Source organism: Ailuropoda melanoleuca, chromosome 14 (assembly GCF_002007445.2).
Source record: "Ailuropoda melanoleuca isolate Jingjing chromosome 14, ASM200744v2, whole genome shotgun sequence".
NCBI lineage: Eukaryota > Metazoa > Chordata > Mammalia > Carnivora > Ursidae > Ailuropoda > Ailuropoda melanoleuca.
Genome location: NC_048231.1, coordinates 14,753,899 through 14,779,616, shown reverse-complemented (window position 1 = coordinate 14,779,616; position 25,718 = coordinate 14,753,899). Strand labels below are relative to the sequence as shown.

The 25,718-nt window shown below is 38.1% G+C and overlaps 1 protein-coding gene across 5 annotated transcripts; it reads right to left on the bottom strand.

The window, feature by feature from the left end:
• Positions 1–1,540: 1,540 nt before the first annotated feature.
• PTGR2 (prostaglandin reductase 2) lies at positions 1,541–25,670 on the bottom strand. Of its 5 annotated transcripts, none has more exons than XM_019794660.2 (10): positions 25,595–25,670; positions 20,568–20,651; positions 18,962–19,080; positions 10,993–11,184; positions 7,522–7,692; positions 6,530–6,739; positions 5,498–5,619; positions 4,367–4,454; positions 2,791–2,830; positions 1,541–1,669 (listed from the first exon to the last, which is right to left on the bottom strand). In XM_019794660.2, the coding sequence occupies exons 2-10, from the start codon at positions 20,602–20,604 to the stop codon at positions 1,593–1,595; spliced, it is 1,056 nt and encodes a 351-aa protein (XP_019650219.1). In that variant the 5' UTR covers positions 20,605–20,651; positions 25,595–25,670; the 3' UTR covers positions 1,541–1,592. The 5 variants fall into 5 exon arrangements, with proteins under 5 accessions (XP_019650219.1, XP_019650218.1, XP_034498787.1 ...); XM_019794659.2 differs by lacking the exon at positions 25,595–25,670 and adding an exon at positions 25,326–25,493; XM_034642896.1 differs by lacking the exon at positions 25,595–25,670 and adding an exon at positions 24,608–25,292.
• Positions 25,671–25,718: the final 48 nt, after the last annotated feature.

Here is a 25,718-nt window from a genome sequence, read left to right as displayed (position 1 = left end):
AATTTTATTGTTGTAAAGGGTTGATTATAATTAAACAAACCCTCTTATTTAGAGGTACATTAGATATTAAACATTCATGTTTACAATCATTTGTTAATTTGCTCACTCAGTTCTGTCATTTTCTAAAGCTGTCTTTGTTGCCTAAATCTTTCTAATCACCTATAACTTCAAGTGATGATTTTATCTATTTGCCCTCAAAATCTTTACACTATTTGACAGTATATGTAACTGCTAACCTAAAACAAACATGCTTTATATATATATTTTTTAGGCTATCCAGTAAATTATTTAGCCAAGCACAAACAGATAATCCTCTGTAATAAACTAGTCTCTTCATCAACCTGACTGACCTGTTCTCTTCTCAACACAAAGCCTCTGTTCTCCTATCCTAAAAACTGCTCCACAAACTCTAAATTCCCCCCAAGCTCCAACACATGCTCTGCCATTAAATCCCTTTTCCATCTACAATATAGAAAAGCCATCCCAATTCTATTTTTTTTTTAAGATTTTATTTATTTATTTGACAGAGAGAGAGAGAGACAGCCAGCGAGAGAGGGAACACAAGCAGGGGGAGTGGGAGAGGAAGAAGCAGGCTCCCAGCGGAGGAGCCTGATGTGGGGCTCGATCCCAGAACTCCGTGATCACGCCCTGAGCGGAAGGCAGACGCTTAACGACTGAGCCACTCAGGCGCCCCATCCTCCCAATTCTATTCTTATACCAAGTTACAGTTCAAGAATTACGTAAAGCGGGCGCCTGGGTGGCGCAGTCGGTAAGCGTCTGCCTTCGGCTCAGGGCGTGATCCCGGTGCTCTGGGATTGAGCCCCACATCGGGCTCCTCCGCTGGGAGCCTGCTTCTTCCACTCCCACTCCCCCTGCTTGTGTTCCCTCTGTCGCTGGCTGTCTCTCTCTCTGTCAAATAAATAAATAAATAAAATCTTAAAAAAAAAAAAAGGAATTACGTAAAGCATTTTCAGGTCAACATACATTTACTTCGTGTCCTCTCAAGCATTCTATTTTAAATAAAAGTTATTAACTGTAAAAATCAATTTATAAAGTATGATCCATTAAACAGTTATATCAAATCTCCAGTGGTTTGAGAATATCAGATCAAATATCATATATGTTTCAGTAAAACAAAGAAAAATAGGTCATATTGACTTCAATCTATTACTGTAAATAATCATGTTGGATATAGAGAACATATATGATATTGAAGATACAGGGAAAAATATGTTATGAAACTAGAAAATATTACCAATGATCACATTTAAATAAGCTATCTGTATGCTAAGATTTTTTTAAATGTATCTTAAAAATCTTTGTGCAGGGGCGCCTGGGTGGCACAGCGGTTAAGCGTCTGCCTTCGGCTCAGGGCGTGATCCCAGCATTATGGGATCGAGCCCCCACGTCAGGCTCCTCCTCTATGAGCCTGCTTCTTCCTCTCCCACTCCCCCTGCTTGTGTTCCCTCTCTCGCTCTGTCTCTATCTCTGTCAAATAAATAAATAAAAAATCTTTAAAAAAAAAAAAAAAAAAACTTTGTGCAAAATGGAAAGAAATCTGTGTATTTCCTTGATGAAGATGCTTATACAGATTACACAGAGGTTTCTTCTGAAATGCAAACTATCTGCTTTCCGATGTTACCTCCTGTCATCATGGACTGGAATGCAGCTAAAAAGAAAAAAAAAAGACCTAGATTATATGAAAACATAAATATCACTATCATACATGTTTATCAGTACATGAAAACACAGTTAATTTGAATAATTTCTGCAATTTTAATATTAAAAACAGAAGGAAATTATCATGAAAAGAAGCCTCAAGTGAAACACTGACAGTTACAAGATAAACTAACCCAATTTATATCTTAAAAATGTACTTTTACCCAAACTAGAAATGTTTGTATCTACCTCAATATTCACTGTTTACAGAGTCTGAAGACTAGAATAAATAAGTATGAGGATAAAATGTCAGCAAAAACAACTTTTCAAAAACTACTAAAAATAGAAATCTGGGGCACCTGGGTGGATCAGTTGGTTAAGCTTCTGCCTTCAGCTCAAGTCATGATCCCAGGGTCCTGGGACTGAGCCCCATTGCAGGCTCCCCGCTCAGGAGTCTGCCTCTCCCCCTTTCTCTCCCCCCTCCCCCTGTCCTGCCCCACGTCTCATGTGCACTCTCTCTCAAATAAATAAAATCTTAAAAAAAAAAAAAACCAACCTAAATATTGAAAATCTGTTTAATATAATCTTATGATGCCTTAGAACCATTCAACCTGGGGACGCCTGGGTGGCTCAGTCAGTTAAGTGTCTGTCTTGGGCTCAGGTCATGGTCTCAGGATCCTGGGATTGCCTTGCATTTAGGCTCCAGGGAGCCTGCTTCTCCCTCTACCTCTGCTCCTCCCCCCTGCTCATGCTCACTGGCTTGCTCGCTCGCTTGCTCGCTCGCTTGCTTGCTCGCTTTCTCTCAAATAAATAAATAAAACCATTTAACCTGAAAGTTACCTAGAAGCTAAATGACTTTCATGATTCTTATATTTTTTTATAACTTGTTTCAAAACCAAAGAAACACTTATTTTATGATGTGAAATGTGAAAACAAAACTTCTTAAATACCACTAAGCTGAACTTTAATGGAATTTGATGAAGATATTTAAGTAAACCTGCAGGATGGTTTTATAGAAAAGAAAGAAATGATTTAAAAAGAAACAAACACCAGGGAAGTAGAACTCAAGGAAAAAAGGGAGTATTTGTGCCAAGCTCATGCATATAATAAATAAATCTACATTCATCTTACCTCCCATGTTTTCCAATCCATTCACCACAGTCTCTTTGATCTGTAAATCAAAATAGCTACATATAGTATTCTTTAGGTCTGTGTATCTATTTACAGTTGACCCTGAACAACATGGGTTTAAACTGCGCAGGTCTATTTATACACAGATTTTTCTTTTTTATAAACACAGTACATACTATATATGTATTTTCCCTTCCTTGTGATTTTCTTAATAACATTTTTTCCCTCTAGTTTATTGTAAAGAATACAGTATAGGGGCGCCTGGGTGGCTCAGTTGTTAAGCGTCTGCCTTCAGCTCAGGTCCTGATCCCAGAGTCCTGGGATCTAGCCCTGCATCTGGCTCCCTGCTCAGCGGGGAGCCTCATTCTCCCTCTCCAGCTCCCTTGTGCTTGTGTTCCCTCTCTATCTCTGTCAAATAAATAAAAAAAAATCTTTAAAAAAAAAAAGAATACAGTATAAATTATACATAACACACAAAACATGTGGTAATCAACCCTTTATGTTATCAGTAAAACTTCTGGGGTAGTCAAAAGACATATCTGGATTTTCAACTGCATGGAGGGGGAGGGTGTCAGCACCTTTAACCCCTGAGGTGCTCAGGGTCAATTGTAATATTCTTCATTTTTGCAAAGGGCAGCAATACTATTTAGCATTTTCTGTCTAAAAATAGATATTCTTCATTTCATGGAGGTAGCACAGAAAAGTTTCCTATGAAATCGGTCTTAAAAATTAAATCCTCTTGGGGCACCTGGGTAACTCAGTCAAGCATCTGACTCTTGATTTCAGCTCAGGTCTTGATCAGGTCGTGGGCATCAGGCTCTAGTCTCTGGGCTCTGCGGAGAGTCTGAGATTCTCTCCCTCTCTCCTTGCCCCTCCCCACCACTCACATTCTCTCTCTCTCTCTCTCTCTCTCTCTCTCTCAAATAGGTAGATAAATCTTTTAAAAATATAAAAATAAAAAAATAAAATATCTTTTCCCTTTGTCTGATCTTCAACTGGTAATATCACAAACTATACAACCTCTTTTCAAAAAACAAAGTACATAAACATAACCACACACACACATATAACTTTGTCTATCATTTGCAAGTTTCAAGAACATCCTAGGTCAGGGTCTCTAGACCCCAGATTAATAACTCTTGATTTTCAGTCAGCAACCAAGATATATCAGAATATCAGGGAGGGAACCAAAGAAGTATGGTGGTAGAGGGTTAGGGGTACAAGGAGGTGTTTGTAAGATTTTTGAGAAAGCACAGTTTCTAACACATAGTAGCATTCCATGAATATTTGTTAAAGTAATTAATATTAAAATTTGGGGAAAAACGCGTATTTATCTTGTAATATAGTCTAAGAAAAGTAAAGGTTAATGAAATCTTAGATAAAGAGACTAACAGGAAAGAGTTTCTCAATCAGGAGGTTATACTCACCTGGGAGTAAACTTAATTTACAATATTTAGTACAAATTTGTAGGAATTTGTATTATGAAGCTAATGTTTGCTATCATAAATTCAAATAACATGAAAATATATTAAATAGCAGACAAATGATACAGATAAAGAACAGAAGCAAGTTCTACCTTTAGCTTTCCTTCTTTAAACCACTGACTCAGCTGTAGAATGCCAGACTCAAATCTGTCCTTATAGTTCAACACCAGAAATCTTTCTCTGCAGTGGGGAAGAAAAGGATAATGATCAGAGACTATGCAGAGTGAAAACCAAATCATTCCACAACTCTAATATCTGTTAATCTTTCAAACATTAGGACTTAATCACAGAGTCTGGTCAGATACAGTTTTAAGTGTAATTACAAGTAAGTATAGTAGACTTCCATTGTTTTGTCTGGCCAGCATCCAGAACTCTGTTTGGTAATTAGTAAAGTGATTTTACTTTGTGGATAATATCCTTTCCCCACCCTCCTGTGACCAAAGCCAGGCCAGTCTGAGCCAGTAAGTATCAGCTCTGGGACTTAACAAAACCGAGAGGGGAGAGCTGTTCTCTTTTTGCTTGGATTGCTAACCTGGTATAAGACTAGAGGTAACAGTCATCCTCTTGCTGTGCTGCAAAAGAGCCTGTGACACAACCAACCCAAAAGAAAGCACAGCCCAGAGGTAGAGAAAAACTGAGCAGAGATGCCACTATGCAAACCTTTTATCCATCCAAATCTAAGTCAATACTAATACCGGACTTCTCAGAAACACGAGCCAATAAATTTCCTTTGCACTCAAACCAATGTGAGTTGAGTTTCTATCACTTGGGGGAAAAAAAAGACTTGCAAAAGACTGATAGAGCAGATGCATTTTTTACAAAGTTTTCTGCCAGGGTGCTAGTTCACAAAAACCTAAATACTGAACTGGCTTAAAATGTGTATTTTCAAGTTTTATTTAATAAGGAAAAATATAGGGGCACTTGGGTGGCTCAGTTGGTTGAGTGTCCGACTCCTGATTAGGCTCAGGTCATCATCTCCAGGTCATGAGATCAATTCCCGAAGTGTGCTCCACGCTCCACAGGGAGTCTGCTTCTCTCCCCCTTCTCCCTCACCCCTCCCCTACCCGTGTATGCACAAGTGTGCTTTCTCGCTCTCTGAAATACATAAATTAATCTTTTTTAAAAATAAGGAAAAATTATATATGAAGAATAATACACTTCATATACATCTATGATCTTTAAACTCAGGAATCTGGTAATAAGGGGAAAAGGGTAGACCATACCTTGTGATGTTTCTTTCTTTCTGGATTGCTTCTATAGCAGGGGGTAGTGGAGGAGGATAAGGTACATCTTTGTTATACTGAGAAATCTGACCGCACAGGATGATGTGGCTGTTCTGATTCATCTGTTCAGAGAAAATTGATGATTATACCCTAAAATATATGCCTTTCCTATGTTTACTGATTTTATGCCTGCTTCAATGAAAGCCTCCTTGATTATTGTATTTAATCATTTGGTGCCAATTAATTGATTTTGCTTTGAAGATTTACACCTTCTTTGTATTTAAGAGTTATAATTAGCTAGGAAACAAGTCCCCTCCAAAGGAACATAGAGGTAAATGAGAGTTTGGTAACGTGAAAAAGAATTACACTGGTGTCGCCAATGTTGTTGCTACTGCTAGTAGTAGCAATGAAGTATTTCCTTGGATTTAAATAATTTAACCTCAACTGCAAATAATTTTACATACAGTAAAGAACAATATAGTGTTAATTGCTAATATTCGTATTTTATAACATTGTCAATAAAAATATGTAAATACCCGTAATCTATGAAAATCCTTTCCCTACCCAAAGTCAGAGGCCATGGCTGTGAGTTAGTCGATAGGGAATTAGGGTCGAAACTTCACCATTTGAACAATACAGCTGTAATTTTTTTTTTAATTTTATTTTTACGTAATCTCTATACCCAACGTGGGGCTAGAACTCACAGCCCTGAGATCAAGAGTTACATGCCTGACCAACCAAGCTAGCCAGGTGCCCCTACAACAGTAATTTTTGATAAAAATAAATTGCAGGTGAAAAATATAATATTGCTAGCAAAGAACTGAAATTGATGTTCACGTGCAAATCTGCAAGCAAATGGAAGTGGCTGTCAGCAAGCTTTCCGGTATCATTTAATTACAATACTGAACGTTCCATTATTTCTCACAATAAACCCTAGAATGTTATAGAATTTTTTTCTCAGTATCAGGTAAAAAGATAGCACATCAAATAAAACGTAGTATTCAAATTATAACAAACAAATCGGCACACAACCTGACTTATCACTGTATCACTGATGTCACCACCAACATTGTCGAAGTAAACATCCACTCCAGCTGGGCATAATTCACGGAGCTGTTCTGCCACATTCCCCTTTTTATAATTAACTGCAGCATCAAAGCCTAGTTCTGAGGTCAGAAAGAGGCACTTCTCCTGTGTTCCACAAATTCCCACCACTCTGGAACAGCCCATCAAATGGCCAATCTAGGGGGGGAAATTTTTAAAAATTAAACAATTTTCTGTCGCCACATTTATGTGTAAAAATGGGAAAGCATACAAGATATTACAAGTATAAGAGAGTATTCATCACAATAAGGTTTGATTACAGAGCTGTTGGCTTAAACTAATTTGAAACCAAGAGAATTGAGACCAGATACAATGTCACTCCTAAAAAAATGAAGACTAACATTAGACTTAGTTTTAATGTTAAAATCACACAATTTAAAGCTGATTTCATAAAAGGAACAGTCAGACTCAAAACATTACTATCTTGCAGTTCAATATTTTTCAGGCCTCTGAAGAACTAAAATTACTACTATGATAAAATGTTTTGTTTCAATGGTTTTCACACTATAAAGGCTGCTATTCATGAAACAATTTACTTTAAACTTCTATCGTAATCCTTACTATATTTCTAGAACACAGTAAGTGCTCTTATTTGAAAATTCTTTTCAAAAATATGAGTCTGCCTTTTAATTCATGAACTCCAGATAGGTACTCTATGCGCTTCTTCCTTATATTGATTAAAGCAATGCTCTAGCTTTTACCATGTCTGTTTTTGGTTAACAGAGAACAAGATACAAAAATCTACATTTTTCATGTTGTTATGAAGAGAGTCTAAGCATGTAATAACATCAGTTCTACCCAAAATGTGTAAAATAATATTATAAATTTGTTCCATTTTATATTTTAAATTATATACATGTATCCAGAAATTTGATTATGACCACTTTTTTAGAAAATCAAATAATTCTCAGAAATTTTACCTGCCCGGCCAAGGATCCACAAGCACCAGCAGCTCCACTAACAACCATTGTCTGATTAGATCCAGCAGTTATATGACCTTTTTCCTGTATCCCAATCAAGGAAGTCAAACCAGGCATACCTATAGCTCCAAGAAAGTATGAAAGGTGTCCATCCACAAGTTGTGGGTCTACCTAAAATAAAATATATAACTTTAAAAAATAATACTAGGAATTCCTGTTTTAAGTCAACAAGGTAAAGACAACCTCTTATGGACTGTTGTGTCCCCCCCAAATTCTTACATTGATGACCTACCCCCTTAATGTAACTATATTTGGAGACAGGGCCTTTACGGAGATAATTAAGGTTAAATACGGTCCTAAGGAAGGGGCCCTAAACAGGACTTGTTTCCTGATGAGAAGAGGAAGAGACGCCAGAGCTCTTTCTCTGCATGTGCACAAATGAAAGGCTGAATGCCCTGTGAGGACACAGCAAAAAGGCAGCCAATTGCAAGCCAGGAAGAGAGGCTTCACTACAAACCAAATTTTCCAGCACCTAGATCTCAGACTTTTAGCCTCCAGAACTGTGAGAAAATAAATTTCTGTCGTTTAAGCCACCCAGTCTATGGTATTTTATAATGGCATTCCAAGCAGACTAATAAACAACCCAATATGGTTTCTAGAACAGTGAGCCATTCTTCAGTCTTACTAAAATTCTATGATTTACTTGTACGAAGTAAAAAAGAAATGAATATTACTTCTCTTTACAGTAAAACAAACAAACAAACAAAAAGTTTAAAGAATTCCCACATGAAAGACACTAACCATTCTTTCTTGTGAATGCCCCAAGTATATAAAAAGAGAAGAAATATTTAAGGGAAAAAAATAGGCAGAGTTGGAAGGTTTTAAAATCTCTGAGCAATTCTAAAGTAAACATTTATCTATATAAAAATCCGCTCAAACCCCAACAGTTCTCATTACTGATGCTTAAAATGTACCATAAAAATATAAGGAAAGTGTGATACAATTTCTTTTAGTTTAATTACAGAATAAAATGAGGCTCCCTAGGGGCGCCTGGGTGGCACAGCGGTTAAGCATCTGCCTTCGGCTCAGGGCGTGATCCCGGCGTTATGGGATCGAGCCCCCACATCAGGCTCCTCTGCTGTGAGCCTGCTTCTTCCTCTCCCACTCCCCCTGCTTGTGTTCCCTCTCTCGCTGGCTGTCTCTATCTCTGTCGAATAAATAAATAAAATCTTTAAAAAAAAAAAATGAGGCTCCTTTAACTTTTTAGCATTTTACGTTTATATGTTTACCAGGCCCTATCAATAATAAGTTATACTTCTCCATTCTCTGTGTCTGTTTTCTTATCTGTAAAGTTAGGGGGAATTGGATAAAGCGAAATGGTATGGAAAGACTCCCTACCATAAAAACTTCATAATAATTTTTTAAGGAATTGAATAATTTTGGTAAAAATTTAATAAACCACCAAAAGTAATTAAGATTCACTACCTTAATTTGATTTGTACTTAACTGTCATAAACAAATAAAATGGCAGTTTGTACTCAGCAGTCTTAAATGGCTATCAGTCAAATCTAGTGTGTACATAAAGGTAATTGAGATGTTAAAGTCAACAATAATTAGAAAGGTCTACACGGAAATATTTCATGCAGGTAACAGTTATTTACTTGTAAAGCCAATATAAAAAGATTGAAAGATAGGTTTGTGTTTAGCAAATATCCTTTCTCCACCCCTTCTGAATTCCTTTTCTTCATTTCTAATATCTGTGCCTAAAGCCTTTTTAAGCTCTCCCTGCTCCATTTCCCACCATAGCACAATGACAGGGAAAACCAGAACCTGGGCAGATTTCTTTTTCACTTTCTGCTAAGAAATTTCTAGTTAAGGGGCGCCTGGGTGGCTCAGTCATTAAGCGTCTGCCTTCGGCTCGGGGCGTGATCCCGGCGTTCTGGGATCGAGCCCCACATCAGGCTCCTCCGCTGGGAGCCTGCTTCTTCCTCTCCCACTCTCCTTGCTTGTGTTCCCTCTCTCGCTGGCTGTCTCTCTCTCTGTCAAATAAATAAATAAAATCTTTAAAAAAAAATTTTTCTAGTTAAATACATTTTACTAGTACCATTAAGCTGAAAATATAACGTCTGCCACATATCATTTGTATCTTAACAGTCACTTTTAACTGATTATAAGAATTTGTAATAGGGGCGCCTGGGTGGCACAGCGGTTAAGCGTCTGCCTTCGGCTCAGGGCGTGATCCCGGCGTTCTGGGATTGAGCCCCACATCAGGCTCTTCTGCTATGAGCCTGCTTCTTCCTCTCCCACTCCCCCTGCTTGTGCTCCCTCTCTCACTGGCTGTCTCTATCTCTGTCAAATAAATAAAAATCTTTAAAAAAAAAAAAGAATTTGTAATAATATAAAAAATACTAAAAGTGCCTGGGTGGCTCAGTCGGTTAAGCATCTGCCTTCGGCTTGGGTCATGGTCCCAGGGTCCTGGGATCGAGGCCCATGTGGGACACCCTGATCAGCAGGGAGTCTGCTTCTCCCTCTCCCTCTCCCTGTACCCCTCCCCCGCTTCCACTTGTGCTCTCCCTCTCAAATAAATTTTAAAAATTAAAATATCTTTTTAAAAAAGTACTAAAATTTTATAAAACTTTTAAGAAAATCTTTTTTTTTAAGATTTTATTTATTTATTTGACAGAGAGAGAGACAGCCAGCGAGAGAGGGAACACAAGCAGGGGGAATGGGAGAGGAAGAAGCAGGCTCCCAGCAGAGCAGGGAGCCCGATGCGGGGCTCGATCCCAGGACCCTGGGATCAGGCCCTGAGCCGAAGGCAGATGCTTAACTACTGAGCCACCCAGGGGCCCCTTAAGAAAGTCTTAGTCATATTTCTCATAGCATCTAACTTCCACACTCATTTGTGAGAGAACTACTATTTTCATCTTGCACATGGGGAAACTAAGGGTCAGAGGCATAAAGTAACTTCCCTGATGACATATATTAGGTTGAATTACATGCAGCTGCCAGGTTTTATAGGTCAAAACAGACAAATATTGGTAATTTCACATGATTCAAGTAATAGCAGAAACTGAACTCGGGACTTAGACAGAAAAAGTAATTTCAAGAACAAACCAAATGCATTTCTTAAGTCAAATGGCAATTTCTCAGGAAACTTTAAAGCGTACAACTCTAGGGGGCCTTCTGGTTCTTGGCATAAAATAGCTTTTGATGCTTACAATTCAGGTTTTATTTTATATATGCAAAATTTAAAAAATAAATACAGAAAACACCACCATCCACTAATAATCTAAGAACTGTCATATACAGTTACGGCCAACAGTGGAAAAGAAGGGTTTTCCACATTTTGGAAGCTATCTAAAAGAAAACATATGCTTTTATTATATCTCCCTGATAACAAACTGAATGCCAAATGCACAAAGTAAAAATTACACGGTGGGGGGGATCCAGATATTGTATATTATACATCACCTTTTCAAGGCTATTTCCATCCAGAATAACCTTGGTTTGCCAGGGCCAATATAAGGAAATCACAAAATTGCCTTTCTTAAAATTTATGTGTTTGCTTTCTTCTACAATCCCAATACCTCCACCATCAACCACTTGAGACAGCTGCCAAGCTTTTATATAATCAGTACCAGTGTCTTCATTCATTTTGCAGCGCTAAAAAAGAAAAAACGTTGATTAGGATAATTCTGCCTGATAATACCTGCCAGTTTCTTAATTTACCTGGTGACTAAAAGAAAGGTATGAGTCAGTAATGTTAAATAAAATCTTAGTCAAACAAATTATATTTATCCTAAATTCTATCTTCCTTTCAGTTATTTTTTATCCAGAAAAAAAAATGTATCCCCTCTCTAATCAGTTTCAAAGAAGTACAATTAGGAAAGGTCCACAACGCGTGAACAGACTAAAAACCACTGAATTGTACACCTTGTTTTAAGTATTTATTTATCTACTTATTTTTAGTAATCTCTGCACCCATCATGGGGCTCGAACTCATGACCCTGGGATCAAGAGTCACATGCTCTTCTGACTGAGCCAGCAAGGCGCCCCAGAATTGTACACTTTAAATGTGTAAACTGTATAATAGATGAATATTTCAACAAAGCTGTTAAAATTTTTAAACAATTAAGAAAATTTACGTACTATTACATTACACTAGCAAAAATAATACAAAATACTGTGTCAATGGTTTCAATGGATTGCAGCAAATTACCTACACTTACATGTTGCTATTATAAAACTGTACATTTTTTATAGAACACAAACTGGCAACATATACACCTAATACTATTCATTTCTATTGCCCTAGCAATGCTGCTTCCTCAATGGAAATAACCCAAGAAGAAATGAAACAATTTTTACACAGCTGTTCATCACAATTTTAGACCAAGCATTACATCATACCCCCTAACCTCAGGTGGATGTTCTCTTTATTCTACGAAGACAAAATGTCACAATGACACATGCCTTTCCACAGGACTAGAGCTAAAGATATCTCTGGGAAGCAGTCAAGGCTCCCCTCTTCTCTGCGGCTCACTCTTGCCCACTCATGAAGGCCAAGATGTAGAGGCCCACAGTGTGGTCCAGGAGATAGAAAAGACAGAAGGCAACTTGGTTTTTTTTGTTTTTGTTTTTTTAAAGATTTTATTTATTTATTCGACAGAGATAGAGACAGCCAGCGAGAGAGGGAACACAAGCAGGGGGAGTGGGAGAGGAAGAAGCAGGCTCATAGCGGAGGAGCCTGATGTGGGGCTCGATCCCATAACACCGGGATCACGCCCTGAGCCGAAGGCAGATGCTTAACCGCTGTGCCACCCAGGCGCCCCCAGAAGGCAACTTGATTAAGGGGCCCCATGTAGTACAGTTTTCAACAGGGAAAAGACCCAAACAGGGAATTGAGGCAGAAGCTTCTATGACAATATACTAACTACACTTGGGCTAGCGTGCCCCTCCCAAGTATTCTCAGAAAGCAAGTGCAACAGTCACTGAATACCAAGGACCTGACCCTCCTCTTCTTTTTTAAGTTAAATTATTTTTATTTTTTAAAGTAATCTCTACACCCATTGTGGGGCTCGAACTAACAACCCTGAGATCAAAAGTCACATGCTCTACTGACTGAGCCAGCCAGGTGCCCCCCAAGGACCAGACTCTTAAACAAGGCTAACTGAGAAAATAGGAATAAGTAATTCTCCATAGGTAAGCAAATGATGTCAACATAATAGAATATTATATAACCACCAAAATAATGATATTTGGACTGGTTTTTCATATGAAAGTATGTACATAAAGTCACTTAAATATCAAATCAAAGTAGTATATACACATTAAATACAACCATGTAAAATACTGTGAACACATGGCGATTAAAATCAGTTATGATCTTGGGGTGCTTGGGTGGCTCAGTCATTAAGCGTCTGCCTTCAGCTCAGGGCATGATCCTGGAGTCCTGGGATCGAGCCCCACATCGGGCTCCTCTGCCGGGAGCCTGCTTCTTCCTCTCCCACTCCCCCTGCTTGTGTTCCCTCTCTCACTGGCTGTCTCTCTGTCTCTGTCAAATAAATAAATAAAATCTTTTAAATAAATAAATAAATTAAATAAAATTAGTTATGATCTTGCTTAATAAGGGCAGATAGTAATGATGACAGCTGTCAGCACAGTAAGAATAAGAACTAAGAAATAGATTTGGAAAATTTGAAAAAAAAAAACAAAATAAAAAAATAAAATAAAATTAGTTATGAATTTGAATATATTTTTTTAAGAACAATGTCTAATAGGGGCGCCTGGGTGGCGCAGTCATTAAGCAACTGCCTTCGGCTCAGGGCGTGATCCCAGCATTCTGGGATCGAGCCCCACATCAGGCTCCTCCACGGGTAGCCTGATTCTTCCTCTCCCACTCCCCCCTGCTTGTGTTCCCTCTCTCGCTGGCTGTCTCTCTCTGTGTCAAATAAATAAAATCTTTAAAAAAAAAAAAAAAAGAACAATGTCTAATAAAAGCAACCAAAATGATTTTCTTTCCTCCTTCCTTTAATTAATACTTAATAAACACCATGCTAGTGACTGGAAATATAGTGATAAGTAGGACCTCTGACTCCATAAGATTACTCTTTATTAGGGAAGACAGGCACCTAATAACTACACAGATAATTCTTCATTACAAATGGGATAGATGCTACAGATCAAGGTCTTGTTTTGAGAAAATGGAACAGAGAAAGGATTAGTCTGAGGGTTCAAGGTAATTTACCAAAGCAAATCCTTTTAATGCAGGTTTTGAGGGAATAACAGGAGTTGGCCAGATAATGGGAGAGGGATGGGAAGAAGAGAGAGGGACAGCATGTGTGAAGGCTTGTTTTAATTTATACTTAGGATTTTTAGTCAGATACAGTAAAACAACAGACACGGAGACAACCGTATTTAAGGAAGAGTTTATTACTTACAATTCCCAAGAGGAGGAGCACACAGTACCACCCAGGGCCATACGGGGAAGCACCAGAGTGAGTCAGGAAGAAAAAGAAGCAACAGGAAAGCACGGCCCAGAGTCTTTACTGTGACTTCAGGGGGAAGAAATGGGCAGGACAGGGTAGGCAAACTTGAGTAAGTTTAGGATTAGACAGTTTGAATAATTTCCATGGGCTCTGGCTTATAGGGGTGGTCCCCAGTTGTCTGGCACCTGGCCCTTTGGTGATTTGGGGCAGGGAAAATATTGGCTTAGTATGTGAGAGTTAAATGAAGGAGGTGGTTGGTATGTTCCAGGCAAGATGTTTTTTATCTCTAAAAATATGCTGGTAGGGGCAGTCTCCCCAGGATTAGGAAGACCCCTAAGCTATGAAAGCATTAAAAAATATAAAAAAGGAAAAAAAAACGACTAGTATTAGGCTTGAGCAAAAAAGGCCACTGGTGTGTTACACAAGAAGAGGCCCGGTGTGGCCAGGGTACAAAGGGAAAAAGTAAAGTAGGGTGTGGTAAGGCTGGGCAGGCAAACAGGGACCAGACGATGCAGCATCTTAGACCATGTCCAGAACGTTACTCTTTATCTCAAGACTAAAGGAAAGCCATTAAACATAAAGGTGACATGATTAGTTGCTATTGTAAATTGTAAAAATATCTTTCTGGCTGCAGTGTGGAAGACCATCTAAGGGGGCAAAGAGTGTACACAAAGATACCCCATTGGGGGAGAAACAATGGTGATTTGGACTAGGTAGATGTCCTTGCAGTTTATGGAAAAGTGCACTGAATTGAGATGTACTTAGAAGTAAGGACCTGAGATTGACTGACGAATGAATACAGAGAACGAAGAGACAAAATTCTCAAGAAAAACTCAGCGCTTTGTAGCATGAAATGAGTGGATGAAGGAGCTACATACTTCCCTGGAGGAAAAAGAGGTTTTCTGTTTTTGTTGTTTTGAGGTTGGGTGTATTTAGAAGTGGAGGTCATGAATTCAATTCATGTCATAATCTTATCATCATCTCTCCTAAAATCTTTGGGTCATAAATTTCTATCACTGTAAGATTCTCAGGGGGAATTCTGCTGAACAGGAAGTTTGTTCCAACTTAAAGAATACTGTGAAAAACACATCCCTTCTGCTTGTTTTCAACTATACCTTTTTTTTTTTTAAAGATTTTATTTATTTATTCGACAGAGATAGAGACAGCCAGCGAGAGAGGGAACACAAGCAGGGGGAGTGGGGGAGGAAGAAGCAGGCTCATAGTAGAGGAGCCTGATGTGGGGCTCGATCCCATAACGCCGGGATCACGCCCCGAGCCGAAGGCAGACGCTTAACCGCTGTGCCACCCAAGCGCCCCTCAACTATTCCTTTTTGACTGCTCTGTTTGATTTTTAAAACCCTTCTAACCCTGAACCTTGGCTTTATTTTGGTAAATTTTATTCTTTTAATTTTCTTTGTACCTATTATCCTGGGCTTAAATGACATGCTTTACATTTTATTCATCAGGGCATGTGTAACTTTGTGCCCTGAGCTATGTCTTATACATTGAAGTGTTGAAGTCTTAAGAAATCCAAACCAGTCATCATCAAGAATTGACTCTAAATACTAAATAGTGCACTGTCATTTTTCTCCTGATTTTGTCGTAATTATTCTCTTCATGCGATTTGCTTAGCGCAGTCTAGAGTGTTGAGTGAGGCCCACAGCTTGACTGAGCTTGTCTTAGCTTCCATTGAAAGGTGGAGCATCCTTAGGTCTGTGGGAAATCAGTGACCTAATTTACCCCTCTGTATCAACTTTAACATTTGCCTGTTTAGAATGTTCTAGACCAATCACCACCTCATTTCCCTAGCCCATAAAGAAAAATTTCTTCCTACTCTGGGGAAGAATTTTGAATGAAGTCATCAAATTCCCTTCCACTGTTAACATACTCAAGTGTGACTGGTGTCACTGAAAGAGGCTGAACTGCACTCCTGGATCAGAGGGAAGAGGAGCCTTCCCAAAGCTACAACTCTCCTGGCAGAACATGGCACTGCCATTGGGCAGCCACTGTAAATGAAGCCTGAGAAGAGGTAAGGCAAGATTTTCTTTATCCCTTACAAGGGTACTTTAAAAGCCAAAAGGAGAAGGCAAGCAGACAGTACAGAAACAGTAACACAGAAAGAGATTATGAATTGCCTATTTGTTTCTTTGGCCAACTTTCTACTTTTCACAGATTAACGTATAGGAGCTTTCTGCATGTCAGTCATTATCATCTTTTTTCTTATTTATACTGCAAATTCTTCTAAGTTTGCCATTTATTTTTTGATTTTGTACATGCTATTTTATTGTTTTACAAAATACAGTGTTTTTTAAATAGTCATATCTATCAATCATGTTTTTTCATATTAGCTGGGTCTGCTGTCATTCTTACAAAGTCTTTCATTCCCCAACATCATTCAGTTGTTTACCCAGACATATGCTTTTTAGAGAGTTAAAGATGTGCGGGGGTGGGGGGGGAGAATCTTAAGCAGAGCAAATGCATGACCCGAGATCATGACCTGAACTGAAACCAAGAGTCGGATGCTTAACAACTGAGCCACCCAGATGTCCCCTAAAATTTTTTATAGTTTCATTTTTTCTTTAATTTTTTATTATCTCTTGGAATTTATTCTAGTGAAGGGTTGAGCTAAAAATGTAATTTTTTCCCTAAAAGTATATAGTCAACTGATCTAACAGTTTATTGAATAAGCTATTCTGATTTTCTGAACTTTTTATTTTACATAAATACAGGAAGCTATAAAACTAGTACGAAGAACAGAAATTAATGAAACAGACAACAGGAAAACAACACGGAAAATCAACAAAACCAAAAGTTGGTCCTTTGAAAAATTAACAAAATTGACAGTTTCAGCTAACCTGACCAAGAAAAAAATAGACATGACTTAAATTACTAAAATCGGGAATGGAAGAAAGGGTATTACTACCTATCTTTCAGAGATAAAAAAGGATTATAAGGAAATACTAAGAACTGTATGCCAATAAATTACACAACTTAGACACAAACTACTGAAGCTGACTCAAGAAGAAACAGAAAATCCTAGTAGACCTAAGACAAATGAAGATATTGAACTATGAATTTTAAAACTCTCCAAAAAGAAAAGTCCAGGCCAGATAGCTTCATTGGTGAATTCTACCAATCTTCTCAGGAATACCAATTCTTCACAAACTCTTCCAAAAATAGGACAGGTGGGAACATTTCCCAGCCCATTCTGAAGCCCATAGTACCCTGATACCAAAGTCAGGCAAACACATCACAAGAAAACAGACCATGAATATAGTTTCATAGCCTTATGGATGCAAAACTCCTCAACAAAATAGTAGCAAACTAAATCCAACATCATATCATATCACCTCAGTCACCAGCATCGAGCCCTGCATCAGGTTCCACACTCAGCATACAGTCTGCTTATCCCTCTCCCTCTGCTCCTCCTTCCATTTGTGCATGCACACACACATACTCTCTCTCTCAAATAAATAAATAAATAAATCTTTAAAAAAAAAAATGCTAGGGGCGCCTGGGTGGCTCAGTCGGTTGAGCATCTGCCTTCGGCTCAGGTCATGAACCCAGGGTTCCTGGGATCAAGCCCCACGTCGGGCTCCCTGCTCAGTGGGGGGCCTGCTTCTTCCTCTTCTCCCTGCCTGTACTCTCTCTCGCTATCTCTGTAGCCTTTCTCTCAAAAAAATACATAAAATCTTAAAAAATAATAATAAATCCAACAACATATCAAGGAATTACACACCAGGAACAAGTATCATGCATTCCAAGAATGCAAGACTGATGTAACATCTAAAAATTAATTAATATAATAAACCATATCAACAGATTAAAAGGCAAAAACCACATGATCATCTCAATAGAAGCATTTTAGAAAATGCATATGACAAAATCTAAAACTGCTTCTGATGGGAGGGAGTAGGAGGACTTTATTATTTAATGGGCACAGAATTTCTGTTTTGGATGATGAAAAATATCTGGAAATGGAAAGTGGTAATGGCTGTGTAACACTGTGAATGTTCTTAATGCCACTGAATTATATACTTGAAAATTGTTAAAATGGCATATTTTGTTATATATATCTTATCACAATTAAAAAACAACAACAACATCTCTTTATGATAAAAATGTTCAACAAATCAGGAATAGGAGGAAATCTCCTCAACCTGATAAAGGGCATCTACCAAATCCCACTTCATACTTAATGATGAAAGACTGAATGCTTTCTACCTAAGATCTAGGAACAAGATAAAAATGTCCACTCTCAACACTTCTATATAACATTGTACTGGAGGTTCTAATCAGGCAAGAAAATGATATGAAAGCATTTGTACAGGAAAAGGAGAAGCAAAAACTATCTCTGTATAGAGTCTAAGTCCGTGTGCCTGAGCGCTTCTCATCTGCAGCTCTAATAGTATCTTTCAATAAATCTCCTTCTAAAAGTGAGCCTGTTCCTTCAAAAAGAGACCAACTAGAAGGGTGCCTGGGTGGTGCAGTTGGTGAAGCGTCTGACTCTTGGTTTTGGCTCGGATCATGATCTCAGAGTCATGCGATTGAGCCCCATGTCGGGCTCAGTGCAGAGTCTGCTTGAGTTTCTCTCTGCCTCTCCCTCTGCCCCTGCCAACCGCTCTAAAATACATAAATAAGTCTTCAAAAAAAAAGAGAGACCAGCTAGAATAAAGGTCTTATACACAGCCTGCCTTGTTGAGCGAATTTCCGATCCTAATTTGAAAGAACCTGATTAACCACATATACTACTATTATGAAAACATTCTTCTACAACATTCCTTAATAACACTAGTGAATAAAAACAAAGGCAATCTGTAATTCCCAGGTATCAAGATATAATTGCTCAAATATTTATTAATCATAAGGATTGCACAATAAAATTGAGATGCCACATGAAAAATAAGAAAATAAAATTAATTTTCACCAAGTCACAAAATCTTCATTCTTACCATGTAAGGATCCACAGAAAGATAAAGAGTTCTCACTTGTACTTGTCCTTCATTGATATTATCTGATAAATTTACTTCTTCTACTCGGAAATTTTCTGCCACTGGATTACCATTTTTTCCTAAAATATTAAGGAAAATATAAAATAAAAAAGTTACTTTCCTATGTAATTATTTATTATTCTTCAGGTTAACTCTAGGATTCAGATAACTCCCTTTTAATACAGACATGAATAAATCTATATTATTTTGTAATTTCTCTGTTACACGGTGTAAATTCTTCAAATAGTTTCAATTGCTCTTGATTTTCCCCAAGAAGTTCCTGTGGAATATCGCTAACAGCTTCAAAAAAAATTTTTAAAGCTGATTACAGATAAATCACTTCACCTGTTTTAAAATTATAAGATTTCAAAAAGTGAAAACTCACAGCCAGTTTAAATTATGAAAATTCAAAATTTACAAGGCAGCAGAAACACATCAGCCAAAATAAATAGTTAAGCAAACTTTCCTTCCTCATTTTAAGAAAATGGAAACTTAAATTGATGCAATTTTTTTAAAAAAGTAAAGTTTTGGGGCACCTGGCTGGCTCAGTTGGTGGAGCATACAACTCTTGATCTCAAGGTTATAGGTTCGAGCTCCACATTGGACGTGGAGCCTACTTTAAAATAAATATATATATATAGATATATATATAGTCTTGAAAATTAGAAAATTTGAAGTATGGAAAGAAAAATTTGTAAGCAGAAAATGCGATCACTGAAAGTGTATTCTTACTCAGTTATGTTTAACATAAGCAAACTTCCTATTGATTAAATCATCAGGTGTCTAAGGTGGGAACAGAATGTAAACATTTTTATCTAATAGCTCACTCTACTAAAACTGAAGTCAGAAAAGGCAAGTGGGGGGGAAGAAAAGAAAAAACAGACAAGGTAAGTGATTTCCCCAAGCCACACACTAAGTAAATAAGTAAACGGTAAAACCAAAGCAGCGTGTGCCCAAACCTCCCAGGTTATTTCCACATCTAAGTTTCTATGATTCAGGTTAGATGTCAGCACAGACATAGGTCAGTGCTTTTCACATAAAACAGAAAGGCCAATTTTAAGAATTGACAATACATACTACAAAGAAAAAAACAAAAGCCATATATATTTGTAATATAACCTTTTAAATATAATAATTTCAAAATACCTTTTTTTTCTTCAACAAATAGCCTTGATAAGTAATCACTTAAAAAACTAAATATTACATTGCTTAAAGAGTTTCTTCTAATATCTCTACCAGGGTGAATATCTTCCTAACTTAATTTACCACACTGACTATTACTTTTTGTTCCTTCATTTTCATTAATAATTATCAAAGACTGGGGTGCCTGGGTGGCTCAGTCAGTTCAGTGTCCCACTGTTGATTTCAGCTCAGGTCATGATCTCAGAGTCATGGGACTGACCCAGCCTTGGGCTCCACGCTCAGCAGGGAGTCTGCTTGAGATTGTCTCTCTCCCTCTCCTTCTGCCCCTCCCCCTGCTCCCCCTCTCTAATTAATAAATCTTAAAAAATAACAATAATAATTATCAAAGACCACAGCTGTTCATTCATCACAGACAAATACATACCAGGTCGGGAATTCAATACCACTCTTTGTACAATCATCACCTTGCTGCACAGAAGTCTCAAAAGATTTCTGTATAAAATAACTCCTACAAACAGAAAAGTTTTAAAATCACAAGGTTTTAAAATACATTTGTGTTTCTGAACAAGGAGAGGAAAAATCATATTTAGGATCCAGAAAAGATACAGTCTACTGTCAGGGTTTGCCTCCTAAAGCAAATATGTAAAGAAAGACTAAATCTAATCAGAATTTTTGGCTAACAGGAACAAGTTCAAAAGACTAGGAGAAAATGCTTTTGGCCTCATAATTCAAGTACACTCATCTTTATACCATCATGATTAAGCCTCCCATTGTGGCTTGATTAAAAGAAAACATGATACATTCCTCCAGAGTTAAACAGTTAATCTAGTAGCAAAGTAAAAACACTAGCTGGTTGAGATGTAACCAAATTTTCAAAAATTATTTTATTCATTTATCAAAATGGAAGCTAACAGCTTTGTTTATAATAGAAGTAAAATATCAGAGGTGCTTGGCCGTCTCAGTTGGAAGAGCAAGTGACTCTTGACCTCAGGGTTTTGAGTTCAAGCCCCATGTTGCTTGAAGGTGTAGAAATTATTAAAAAAAATAATAAACTTAAAAAAAAAAAGTAAAACATTAAAAGCATTTTGAAATCCTCACCTTATAGAAAATTCTGTAATACAGAATGGCAAAATAAGAAAGTAAAGGATCAGTTTATTCTGGGTTTTCAATTTGAGCTAATGAAAGAAGCAAAATGAAGTTCCAGTCTGGCACTATCTGACTTGGAAGAAAGGGGCCTGACCCTAGTAAGTGCTACTACATGACAAGCACTACTGTAAGTGCTATGAAATCTACACACACACACACACACACACACACACACACACACACACACACATTCATTTAATATTTAATGTATATATTCTATTTTCAAATATTTTAAGTAATCTCCACACCCAAAGTGGGGCTCGACCTTACAACCCTGAGATCGAGAGTCACAGGCACCCCAAATATACATATTCTTTTAATCTCCTAAAAATCCTATTAAGTGGTATTATTATCCCCATTTTACAGAGGAGGAAGCTGAGCCTTAAAGGGTTTAAGCACTCTCCTAAGGTGGTGGAGCTAAAATTCAAACTCAGGCTGCCTGACCCTCCCGAGCCAATCTCTTAACTACTACGTAAAAATTCCATCCTGTATGTTTAAGTTGTTTGACTTCTAAAATACTAAGCAAACATTATCTTTCTTGGGGCGCCTGGGTGGCTCAGTCGTTAAGCGTCTGCCTTCGGCTCAGGGCGTGATCCTGGCGTTATGGGATCGAGCCCCACATCAGGCTCCTCCCCTGGAAGCCTGCTTCTTCCTCTCCCACTCCCCCTGCTTGTGTTCCCTTTCTCGCTGGTTGTCTCTGTCTCTGTCAAATAAATAAATTTAAATTAAAAAAAAAAAAAACCATTATCTTTCTTAAATTTAATGTACTTACTTAGCACTTCTGTCTTCTCTGCTTAGATATTTTATCATCTTTAGTCCATAACATTGAGAAGCCCAAAGGCAAACAATTGTATCAACCACTTATTTTTTTATAACAATTGCAACATATTTAGTTCCTAACGTCATTTCTAATTTTACATTTTATATTGTAAAAGATTTTATACAGCAGCACACTTAGACATTTGACAACCATCTGTAAATCCATCTGATATTTAATAATCCATTGCCTTGTATCACTGGGCAATTTTGTTTATGCTTGACTCTACTCCTAATCTAGTTTCTAAATTTGCAGGATATTTCAATTTCTTCATTTTTCTCTGTATCCTAAAAAGTACTTGAGTATCCTATATAAATAAACCTGATATTCATATACACTCCAAAAAATGTTAAATAATCATCACAGGGTATTTCCCAAATCTTGCTTACCATAATATTTATACGGAGATAATCTATACAGAACTTTCACATAGATTCCATTACCTTTCTTTAAAACAAAGTTATGTAGGTAAATATATAACTATTCTCATTTTATAAGGGAAGTGGAGATACACTTAGTACCCAAGATCATACAGCAGGTAAGCAGAGGATTTGGAACTGGAATATAAATCTTCTCATCCCAGATCTCACATGCCTCACTCGTTGCACTAGTGTCCCACAATCTCCCCCAAACAGGGTTTTTTCATATATAGCCATATAATAATGTCCAACTCTCCTACAGGTACTCTTTCCTAGAGGAAGGGAATTCTACTCCCAATTAACTAAATGATGTTAGCAACATTCAGTAAGACAGAAGGAAGAATATTAATTTCTTACTTTTTATAATGTATGTATTTATAACCTCACTGGTTGTGACATTAATGGCTAGCGGCCCTCAATATCCATTCTCTCTTTCGTGTACAATGTTCCCTGCTAAAAGACTGCATTTCCCTGTTTCCCCTGAAAACAAATCCCAAACATTATCCTATTGCCAAAAATCCCTCAGTTTGCATCTCTGGTAACAGATTATTTTAAACACAAACACTATACTATTAACCTGACAGAACTGATAATATAGGTAATTCCTTAACATTATCTAATACTTAGTACATATTCAAATTCCCTGATCATCTCAAACATGTCTTTTTTTTTTTTTGCCAATTGTAGAAAATTTATTTTTTTTTAGTTTATTTCCCCCTTTTAAAATTTAAATTTAATTAACATTAAATTGGATTCGGAGGTAGAGGTCAGTGATTCATCAGTCTTACATAACACCCAGTGCTCATTACATCTCAAGAGCTCTACTTAACATCTATTATCCAGTTACCCCATCGCCCCACCTCCCTCCCCTCGAGCAACTCTCAGTCAACATGTCTTTTTACAGTTGGTTCAGTAGAATCAGGATTCAAGGTCCACATACTAATTTTGAGTCTCCTCACCTTTTTTATTTCATGCCATTGTTGAAGAAACATTTGTTGCTTAATTCCTTTGTCTATGGAATTGACTGCTTCCTCATAGTGTCATTTACCTCATTCTTATACCTTCCCCATCCATACCCCCCCCGCCCCCCCGCAATCCCCAACTAGTAGTTACATCTAGAGATTTGATTAGATGCAGGTTCAGTTTTTTTGGCAAGGATCTTTAAAGATGGTGCTGTGTGCATCCTCTTTCATCACATCAAGAAGTCCAAAATGTCTTGTGGGGCTAAACATATTTTTAAAAGGAAATTTTCTATTGAATCACCGTATGTGTAAATCATGGAAGAATTAAAAAACAAAATATTCCCATTTGATGCTGGATCCAAAGAGAACTGCCCTGAAGTGGTTATTAACAGCACCATAATTTTCAATCAAAGGAGTCTTCCCAAATGAAGTTTCATATTTGCCTTCTTCTCTGATTACTTTCAATATATGCTTTCTTTAAAATATGCACACTGTAGATTTGTCCAAATACTGTTTTTCAGGATGAAAAGTACACTATCAAATTTCTCTCCCTCTGTAGTAAATTAGAAAGTTTTCAACTGTCAAATACTAAAATTAACTAAGGATAATTGCACAATATCCCTTGATAGCACAACAAACAACACATTTAAAACATAAAGAACTTGATGTAGTTACAAAATTAAAATCTTAAAATATGACACACTTAGTTCTAGATCTGAAAGGAGAGGTGATGGTGGTGTTAACATTCACCCTTAGTAGAGGAGTGGGGAAGACACTCAACTCTTTATTGACTGACATTAAGCATACCATGTTTGTTTGGTATGATATTAAGTGGGTTTCCAATTATGTTAAGTAGTATCTCAAAATAACACCAGATCAATGATCAACTGAAAAATTTACTCCCACCCCCACATCAGGCTCCCTGCTCAGCGGGGAGTCTGCTTCTCCCTCTCCCTCTCCCCCTGCTTGTACTCTCTGTCAAATAAAATCTTGAAAGAAAAGAAAAGAAAGAAAAAGAAAAGAAAAATTCACCCATGCTGGTCATAAAGAGTATGTTGAGTGTCTACCTTGTAGCCTAGTAGTATTCGGAAAAGGGCATTCAATTAAGTAGACAGAATACCTGACCGAGTTCTAGTCACGTGGGATCTTAGAAAAGGCTCTTCTCTCAGCCAGTCTTCCGAATGTTACTAAGTGCCAGGGCCTGGGCTAAAGTTTTTGTAATCATTGTCTGCTTAACCTCTCCACCCAACAACTCTGAGGATGGTACTGTCATTCATCCCCATAGTCTAGACGAGGAAAGGGAGTAACAGGTCGAATAACTTGCCCATGTTTGCATAACTGGTAATGACCAACACTGGAACCCACACTCAAACACAACACATCCCATTTCCGTAACATGAGCTTCCTAGTATCTTTTTAAAGAAACACTTCCCTATCGTGATCTCGTTCAATTATCCTGCCATAAATGGCTCTGCTGACCACGACTTTGTTATAAAAGGAAGACATCTCTGGGATTGCCTCCACTCTTTCTGGCTGGCTGGTCGCTCCATCTCCAGTGTTCTGGTTTCCTCCTTCTGCCCAAGTCTAATATGCGGGGATTCCTGACTGGCTCTTCCCCTTCCCCACTGACTTCACCTTCCTCTCTGGCTCCCACTACCAACCACTCACATGAAAATGAATAGAAATCTTCGTCTACAGCCCAAATTTCAAACTGGCTTCCCCGACCGACTGTAAGCGCCGAGAGGGCAGGGATTTGTGTCAATGATTTATGTTCACTCTCTGACTGGCATATGACAAATGCTCAATAAATATGTGTTATATAAACGTCCCAGACGCACCTTAAACACAATTACGTCCAAACTCGAGGTTGCTTACTCCCAACAGTTCCAAAATTTAAAAAAAGGAAAAAAAAATCTGCTTCTGTTTCTTCTCGAGCATTCCCTAGCCTAGTGACCTAGGCAATAACGCCAGCGTCGCNCGGGGGGGGGGGGGGGGGGGGGGGAGTGGAGGTCACCCTGGCTCCTAGATCCTCCCACACCCGGAAGGCACCACCCAGCTGGGGCTCCCCGGACAGCAGCTGTAGGACCGCCCGACTCCCGGCACTCACCGCCCCGCCGCTGGGGAGGAAATCTCGCGTGGTGTGCGGAGCTCGCGAGGGGCCCGCCGAGCGACCGCAGCCCTCGGAACCCAGTACGCAGGCGCACTGCTAGACCTCTGCTCCTCGCCGCCGC

Excerpts from the sequence above, each read along its gene's own strand:
- PTGR2 (XM_019794660.2), bottom strand. The coding sequence starts at position 20,604 with ATGATTGTACAAAGAGTGGTATTGAATTCCCGACCTG. Across the intron at positions 19,081-20,567 it reads GGTATTGAATTCCCGACCTG|GAAAAAATGGTAATCCAGTG; the intron begins GTATGTATTTGT and ends TTAATATTTTAG. Across the intron at positions 5,620-6,529 it reads GTGATACAGTGATAAGTCAG|ATGAATCAGAACAGCCACAT; the intron begins GTTGTGTGCCGA and ends TTCTCTGAACAG.